The sequence below is a fragment of the Nanorana parkeri genome, unplaced genomic scaffold (genome assembly GCF_000935625.1).
Source record: "Nanorana parkeri isolate BGI_ZX_2015 unplaced genomic scaffold, ASM93562v1 scaffold583, whole genome shotgun sequence".
Lineage (NCBI taxonomy): Eukaryota > Metazoa > Chordata > Amphibia > Anura > Dicroglossidae > Nanorana > Nanorana parkeri.
The window spans coordinates 798,340-806,663 of record NW_017306851.1 but is presented as its reverse complement, the minus strand read 5'-3'; the positions used below and the strand labels follow the sequence as shown (position 1 = coordinate 806,663).

Below are 8,324 nucleotides of genomic sequence, written 5' to 3'. Positions count from 1 at the left end.
AACCCCCCCCCCCCCCCCCCCCCAATACAAAAGAGAGCCACACTCGTGCAGCAGCCGCTCCGGTGCGTGTTTTTATTGTTCAGCTGACGTATTCCACCAAAGAGTGGCTGAGCGTGCAGCAGTTCACTAGCTTGCTATGTCAGTCATTCAATATAATTCTACAGAAAGCTATCAGACTAGAGACATGCAACAGGAGATGGTTAGAGACCGCAGACATGCTGCAGGAGATGGTTAGAGACCGCAGACATGCTGCAGGAGATGGTTAGAGACCGCAGACATGCTGCAGGAGATGGTTAGAGACCGCAGACATGCTGCAGGAGATGGTTAGAGACCGCAGACATGCTGCAGGAGATGGTTAGAGACCGCAGACATGCTGCAGGAGATGGTTAGAGACCGCAGACATGCTGCAGGAGATGGCTAGAGACGGCAGACCTGCTGCAGGAGATGGCTGGAGACGGCAGACCTGCTGCAGGAGATGGTTGGAGACGGCAGACCTGCTGCAGGGTGATGGTTGGAGACGGCAGACCTGCTGCAGGGTGATGGTTGGAGACGGCACAGAAATAAATAAGTTGCTGTGAAAGGAATAAACGATTTATCCAATTGCCGGTCTGAAGTATATTTTCTTTTACTGAAACACAGACTAATGTCTTCAGGGGCCCCAAGAATAACCTAGGAAGTGCCAAGGGGCCACAAGTCAGGCCTCAGGAAGTAACGGTCATTAATAAAGAGGAATCTCCGAGCTGAAGATCATTGGGAAACAATGTAACAATTTTTACTTTGCTGCTTCTGCCCTCAGCAGTGGGAAATCAGGAACATTCCAGTTACATAATAACGAAGGCCTAATGCACACTTTGTGGTGCGTTTACTCCGCGTCAGCCCATTCATTTCAATGGCCGGTCCTACTCACGACAAACGGTGAAGAAGCTCATGCAGCGCGGACAAAGACGCCTTTTTCCTGCCGCGTTTCTGGACCATTAACCAGTAATGGCGCTGCAAGCGTGTCATGCCGTCAGGGCTGTAGCTACCATGGGGCGTGTGAGGCACTCGCCTCAGGCGCAGCTGAGAGGGGGCGCAGCCAGTCGCCCCTGTCTTATTTTGGTTGCCCCTGTCTGCCTGACCTTTTGTGTCTGGGTTTCTGCTGCCATGAAACCCGGATGCAGCATTCCAAACCCGGACTGTCCGGGTGAATCCTGGACAGGCGGCAACCCTAATCTATATGCGTGTGAAGCGTAATCGGGGCCTAAATCAAAAACCTGTTCATGTCGAATAGAGTAGGGAAGGGTTAAAACTCCTGCAGCGTGTGTGTGTGTAATCCGCCAGACATGAACGTGCCTATTCCAGGTCCATGTACTGAGGATAAAGGTGACATGCACCTCCCATAAGTCAGCATTGGCTGTTCCCATAATGTGCTCTCCCCGACTGTGTCCTTTTTAATCCCGATCAGACTTGGACTAAGAACGTCAATGGCTGAGCTGCTGCGCCTCCGCCCTTTGCCGCTATAACAGCTCCGCCTCTTCTGGGAAGGCTAACGGTACACATGTGCGTAGAAATATATATTTTTGTATACATATACACTGTATATACATATTAATATTTATTATATATTTTTGTGTGTGTGTATAACACCTATAGATATAGATGTATAGATCTATATTATGTATTTATAGTAGGATATAAACCCTCCCTAACCCGTTTCCTCTTTCCGCAGCATTCCTTCTTCTGCCGGCTGACCGAGGACAAGAAGTCGGAGAAGTTCTTTAAGGTTTTCTTCGATCGGATAAAAGTCGCCCAACAGGAAATCAAGGCCACGGTCACGGTGAACACCAGCGACCTCGGCAGCAAGAGGCGAGATGAGGAGCCGTCTGAGAGGGAGACTCCGCACCACAAGAGAGGTCAGGGTCTGATAGCGGGTGGCCAAGCACTGTGAGAGGGCCTGGGTTCCAGTTGGGTGAATGTGAAAATATATTTGTGTTTGGAGTTCTTAGCCCTTTAGAAAGGGGCGTCCCTTCCCCCGTCGGATTCTATTACCCCACCCCCTCCGCTGCAGCCTCTCATCATGTGACCAAGTTACAATGTTGCAGACTGATCTCCATCCAGATGACCCCGCTCGGAGCGCCGCCCACCGTAGCAGCAGTGACGCGACGCTCGGCGAGGTAAGTAGGAAGAAACAAAAAAAAACATAGCGCAAGCTTCGGCGCATTTTGACAAGCACTTGTCAAAATGCCCTGTATCGGGTCCGATTCCGATGCTAGCATCGGTATCGGGACATCCCTACTGATGACATCTCAGCCTAGGCAAAGTCAACAGGAGGGTGAAAGGTTGTGGGAGCGGTTTTGGAAATGTCCTTTCCTCTAAATGTTCCCTGCTTGCTCCCCTTCCTCCGCAGCGCGAGAGGCCGGTATGCAAATAACGGAAGAGGCCAAAGAGCTGCTGTTGGAGGCCACTGTCGCCACCAAGAAGGCTTTCAACTCTTTCCGCCGGGAGGTCGACCCGGACGACCACTTCTCGGGGGGCGACGGAGGATTGGCCAACTCGGAGAAAGGGCCGGATGAGCTTGAAATGACTCCCATCATCACAATCATGCAGCCAATCCTGCGATTCCTACAGCTGCTCTGCGAGAACCACAACCGGGACCTGCAGGTAAGGAAAAGAGCTGAGGGGCGGGGAAAACTGATATTCCTGGGAGGGGCAGAGACACCAACCACGGGAGGAAATCTCACCATTGTGGGAGGAGCAGAGACACCAACTATTCAGGGGAAATCTCACCATTGTGGGAGGAGCAGAGACACCAACTATTCAGGGGAAATCTCACCATTGTGGGAGGGGCAGAGACACCAACCACGGGAGGAAATCTCACCATTGTGGGAGGAGCAGAGACACCAACTATTCAGGGGAAATCTCACCATTGTGGGAGGAGCAGAGACACCAACTATTCAGGGGAAATCTCACCATTGTGGGAGGGGCAGATACACCAACTATTCAGGGGAAATCTCACCATTGTGGGAGGAGCAGAGACACCAACTAGGGGAGATCTCACCATTGTGGGAGGAGCAGAGACACCAACTATTCAGGGGAAATCTCACCATTGTGGGAGGAGCAGAGACACCAACTAGGGGAGATCTCACCATTGTGGGCGGGGCAGAGACACCAAACTACTGGGGGAGATCTCGCCATTGTGGGAGGCGCAAACTATTGGAGGGAAAGCTCACCATTGTGGGAGGGGCAGAGACACAAATTACTGGAGGAAATATTATTGTGGGAGGGTCAGAGGCGCAAACTACTCGGGGGGGGCGGTTGTGAGTGGAGAGTGAATCTCCCCATTGCACTGGCTGATCCTAAATCAATATATTGCAGCCGCAGGGACGGGACGGTTGCACTTAAATGGGTCGGATTTAGCAGGAAAATTGATTGCGCAAAGATGCCGACGTGGAGATCTCACTGTTGTAGTATCCAAGGCATATAAAAAGCCGGGGACTGAACTCTCCACCGAGCTCCACCCATAACTAAAATATCACTTTTGGGTGGACCGGCCCTTTAAACACATTTCTGGGTGCCCTAAATGCCATTTCGATGTTTCTTACAGAACTTCCTGCGCTCCCAGAACAACAAGACCAACTACAACCTGGTGTGCGAGACTCTGCAGTTCCTGGACTGCATCTGCGGCAGCACCACGGGCGGCCTGGGCCTGCTGGGGCTCTATATCAACGAAAAGAACGTCGCCCTCATCAACCAGACGCTGGAGAGCCTGACGGAGTACTGCCAGGGCCCGTGCCACGAGAACCAGGTGTGTGTGTGTCTGGTACACAGCACGAGGCGCCGCAGTACAGAGTGTAGGCGATTCCGCCCTTATCTGATTGGCTGGGACGGCCGCCTACCCTCTGTGCGGATCTATTACATAAGCGCTCTGACCCTGAGACACTGCGCACGTGTTGGATGGTTTCCTGGAACGCTCTGTAACGTGTTATGTAATCTGGGTGCCGGGGACACGCCTTGGGATGCCATCCTGCACACGGAGTACTTCGAAAGCCGGGGCACAATGGGCGTGCCTGGCACACAGACCGCCGCCGCTCGCGTCTCCTGAACAAAGTGTGAAAGTTCTGGATGACGACTCGCCGTTCAGGCAGTCTGGGTACACAGGACACGGGGCCCCTGCCAAGGACAAACATGTTTATGTAGGGCATGGGAGAACGCAGCGCGTGGATAATAAATACACTGAATCCAATGATTTGGAGGGGGAGGGGCCCAATACTTTTGGCAATATAGTGTGTGTATAATGTCTAGAAATTGCTTGAAGATTTGAGGCAGAACTCAACCCTCAATCAGTTTCCAGGCACCTGTCTATTGGGTCCCAGAAGCGGTTTACAAGTCCAATAGAGTTAATACAAAATAACAATATAGAAGTTTTTTTTATACATTTTCGGTTCTTTTCATCGTTTAGCGAGGATACAGAAAACTCCGCTCAGCCAGCACAAAGATCCAGTCTCTCTATATGACTCCTCTGCGTCTTCCATTCACGTGCACACCTCCATGTACCCGCACACTCGATGCCAGCTGCTCGGCTTATAGACAATAGATCCGCTTGTTGATATCCATATCACGTTATCTTCATGTTTTCAAGCCGGTATTTTGCTGAGACACGAGGCCGCCTCTCAATGCGTTTCCCTGATGGTAAACCGGCTCCCTCAGGAGAAGAATGGGAGGTCCTAAATCTGGCAACAAAGTAACAATATTGCAGATTATTAGTTGCCAGAATCGATCGGTGGTGGCCCAACACTTCATAGTACCGTATTTTTCCGTCTATAAGACGCCCCCATGTATAGGACGCCCCCCACTTTTCTTACCCGAAATTCAGAAATCAATATTTTCCATGCTCTTTTGCATAACTGATTACATCCAGTTTAAATTTTGCAGAGTAAGACAGCCGCTTCCTGGTATTGGTTTTTACCGGGCCCCTCCATTTTTAGGTAAATATTTTTAGGAAAAAGTATTATAGCCCCCCCCCCCTTCTTGATTAAATGGTATCGATAGTTTTAATACTGCAAATGAATTGCCAGACGTTTGGCCGTCTTAACGACCACATCACACCAGTGACTTTGTAGTAGAGATTTGTAAGGTCTCTCCTTTTTGTTTTGTAGCTGCTACAAAGTTACAGCTGTGCCTGCCTATGAAGGTGGCTATACACGCAGGGGTGTCCCTTTTTGCCGCCTGAGGCTGGATGAGGAAGGGGGGGGATTGGAGGGCAGGGGGTTGCTGGTGATGCATGCCATAGGTAGGTGGAGACTGATGCCACTAAGAGCTGAACAGGCTTTGGATCTCGACGTCCAGCTCTTGGCAATCTGGGACGCTCTGGCAACCAGTCTCGATTTTATCTAGTTGGAGGGGTGAAAGGGTTGGGTTGCCAACAGGGCCACCCAGAGCTGGAATTCCGGCCCGAGTCTTCCGAAATTTGAGCAGTGTATGACCAGCTTAATACTAATCTCGGATGTGCCGTGGCACTGCATTGGATAACATGAGCAGATAATAAAGTTAGTGATTGCTGCACAAAAACTAATTGCTCCATGACCGAGCTACAAATAATGGACATTTTCTGTTTCTATGACACAGACCTTTTCATGTTTTCTAGGGATGCGCCGATACCACTTTTTTACGACCGAGTACCGATACTTTTGCTCAAGTACTCGCCGATACCAATTACCGATACTTTTCCTTAAAAGGACAGGTCACATTTTTTCTAAAGCAATACAAACTAATGATTTAAGGTCAGTTTCTTAATATTATGATTCATGAGATGACGAGGGAGCATGACGCCGCCTTTCCGGCCAATCTCAATGCCGGCGCTGCGTCATTATACGGCGCCCGGATTTGCTAGCTTCCTGACCAATCGGGAAGCCAGGCAGGGCGTCGGTACACGCTACCCGGCTTCCTGATTGGCCAGGAAATCGGCTCCATGCTCGCTCATCACAAGTGACGAGAGAGCATGGAGCCGTTTCCGGGCCAATCAGGAAACCGGGCAGCGTGTAATGATGCGCAGCCCGGCTTCCTGATACAGGAAGTACTCTTGTTAGGTATCGGAGCATTTGGGCGAGTACGAGTACCCACCCAAATACTCAGTATTGGCACCGATACCGATACTAGTATCGATGCATCCCTAATGTTTTCCTAACACAATGCCAAGCATAGGCGCACTGTGCCACATTACTGGTGTGACATAAACCTAACCCCCACTATACCGTTGTCACCCTACAGAACTGCATCGCCACCCATGAGTCAAACGGCATCGACATCATCACAGCGCTGATCCTGAATGACATCAACCCGCTGGGCCGGAAGAGGATGGACCTGGTCCTGGAGCTCAAGGTGGGCACTTCAGCTTTTGTTCTACATTAAAATGAAAATGTCTTTTAGTTCGACTTTAAATGCAGTTTGTGGAAACGGCGATCTCGTTTTCTCCGAAATGTCATTCTTAATCCCAAGGAGCAGGCGGTTCCCCCTCTGGATGGGCGCAGGCGCTGCTGCCAGTCTCCGGTCCGTCTGGCCGAGGTCATATTTCGCCGCCGTTCACTCCCAGCCTCCATGTCCTGATAATTGGGGTTTTCTGGTGACCGCATTCTTTGTGCTCCGGCTACAGATTTGTTATGTAACTTTCGTGTCCCCAAGATCGAACTTTTTGGCCTCCTGTCGTCTCTTTTCTGCGCCATAAACCGAATGGCATGAAATGCGATTTGTAGCGGTCTGAGTTCCCGCTGAGAATTGTGCCGGTTCTCGGGGGGGAGGGGGTCAGGAATTGGCCTGTTAAGTGATTTGACCCTGGTTGACACACTGTTGCAAATTAGGGCAAAATAAAAAATTGCTCATAAATGTTCTTTGTAGAAAATGTTACTTTTTTGATTTAGAAACGGTTCTGTGTAAGAAATGGACTTCTTCCTATAAAATGTCCTTCAAAAGACTTGAAGCCAAAATTACTTTTCGGTTCTGGTTGGAATAAGGGAGAGTTATAACCCCTGTCGGCTTTTGTTGGCATCTCTGGGGAGATTTCCTTCACTTCCTGTCCCGATAGCCACAACAGGAAGTGAGGGGAACTCTCTCCTAAGTGAGGGAAATCCCTGGTGGTCAGTGGGTCACCAAAACTAATGTTCCCGTTTTTAAGATTATTCATCAATTCCTGTTCTGGTGGCCAGGGGTGTCCCCAGCCTTTTTGACACCTGAAGCAGCCGTGGATGGGTGGGCGGCGACTGTGCTGAATGGTGCACAATCAGAGTCAGGCCGGGAGATGTGTAAGGGTGCCCACACCCCCTCCCAGTCCTGGCAACCAGTGATGTCACTGGTTGCCTCTACAGACACCTCTACAGGGCGCGCAAGGGAGCTGTACAAGCAATGCTCATATGGATGGGGTTCAGTCACAGCACAGCAGCCGCACACTGGACCCCAGGCTGAGGATCCATTCGTTAGGTATGGAGACAGGGTGGACATACCATGTGTTCTGGTGTGGGAGGTGTGTTGAGTTGCCATTCATTTGAATGGCACCCCAAACGCACCTCCCACCCACAATTCGATTGCCCGCACCTGAATGCATGGTACCGCAATGCTGTGCATCAGTGGCGTCACAAGGGGGCTGCGGCCCGCACCCGGGTGACACCAAAATGACTCGGGCATTTTGGTGTCGCCACCCTCTGAAAAGTCGGGCGCTCGGTCATGGACCGGATGCCCGACAGTATCAGGAGAGAGGAGGGGACCCGGCGGCATACCTTATCCCGCCGGGTGACTGTCCCCTCCTCTCTCTGCCGGCGTCCATCACCAAGATGGCCGCCGGCAGGTATCAGAATACTGCCGCCCGATGACATCATCACGCACGCTCGTGGTGACGTCCCGAGCATGCGCAGTGACGTCTCGGAGGGGTGACACTCGGTTACCGCTCCTGGTGTCAGCCAGTCTCGGGACGCCCCTGCCGTGCATACCATTGCAGCGTGACTTGGGCCACAACTTAATGACCGGGGACAAATGTGGGTCCTGAGGTTACACAGGTGGAGAACCCCGGCTCTAGAACATTGCCCTGTTTTATTGAGAATTCCTCCTCCTGGCCGTGTTCAGCGCGGTGCAGATGGCACTTCCTAATCCCCGCACCCCGGCCATTAACGAGGCCGAAGACGAGGCCGGGGAACTTTTCAAGTAGCTGCCAAATCCTGAGACTCCGGCGGCTGCCAAAGATTTGTTACTAAACAGGAACTGCAGTTCAGCATGTACGGAGCCCGTCCTTGGCACACGCCGCCGCTTATGTAACCGGCATAGTACTACCTGTCAATAAAGAGAGTCGTTTGTTACCTCTC

The 8,324-nt window shown here is 51.3% G+C and overlaps 1 protein-coding gene across 1 annotated transcript in view; it reads left to right on the top strand.

Annotated features, from left to right (window-relative positions):
- The window catches only part of ITPR1 (inositol 1,4,5-trisphosphate receptor type 1), a 104,632-nt gene that overhangs the window by 68,199 nt on the left and 28,109 nt on the right, over positions 1-8,324 (top strand). The window contains 4 exon segments of the mRNA XM_018562545.1: positions 1,647-1,892; positions 2,387-2,640; positions 3,584-3,784; positions 6,247-6,357. Coding sequence (XP_018418047.1) covers positions 1,647-1,892; positions 2,387-2,640; positions 3,584-3,784; positions 6,247-6,357 — 812 coding nt within the window.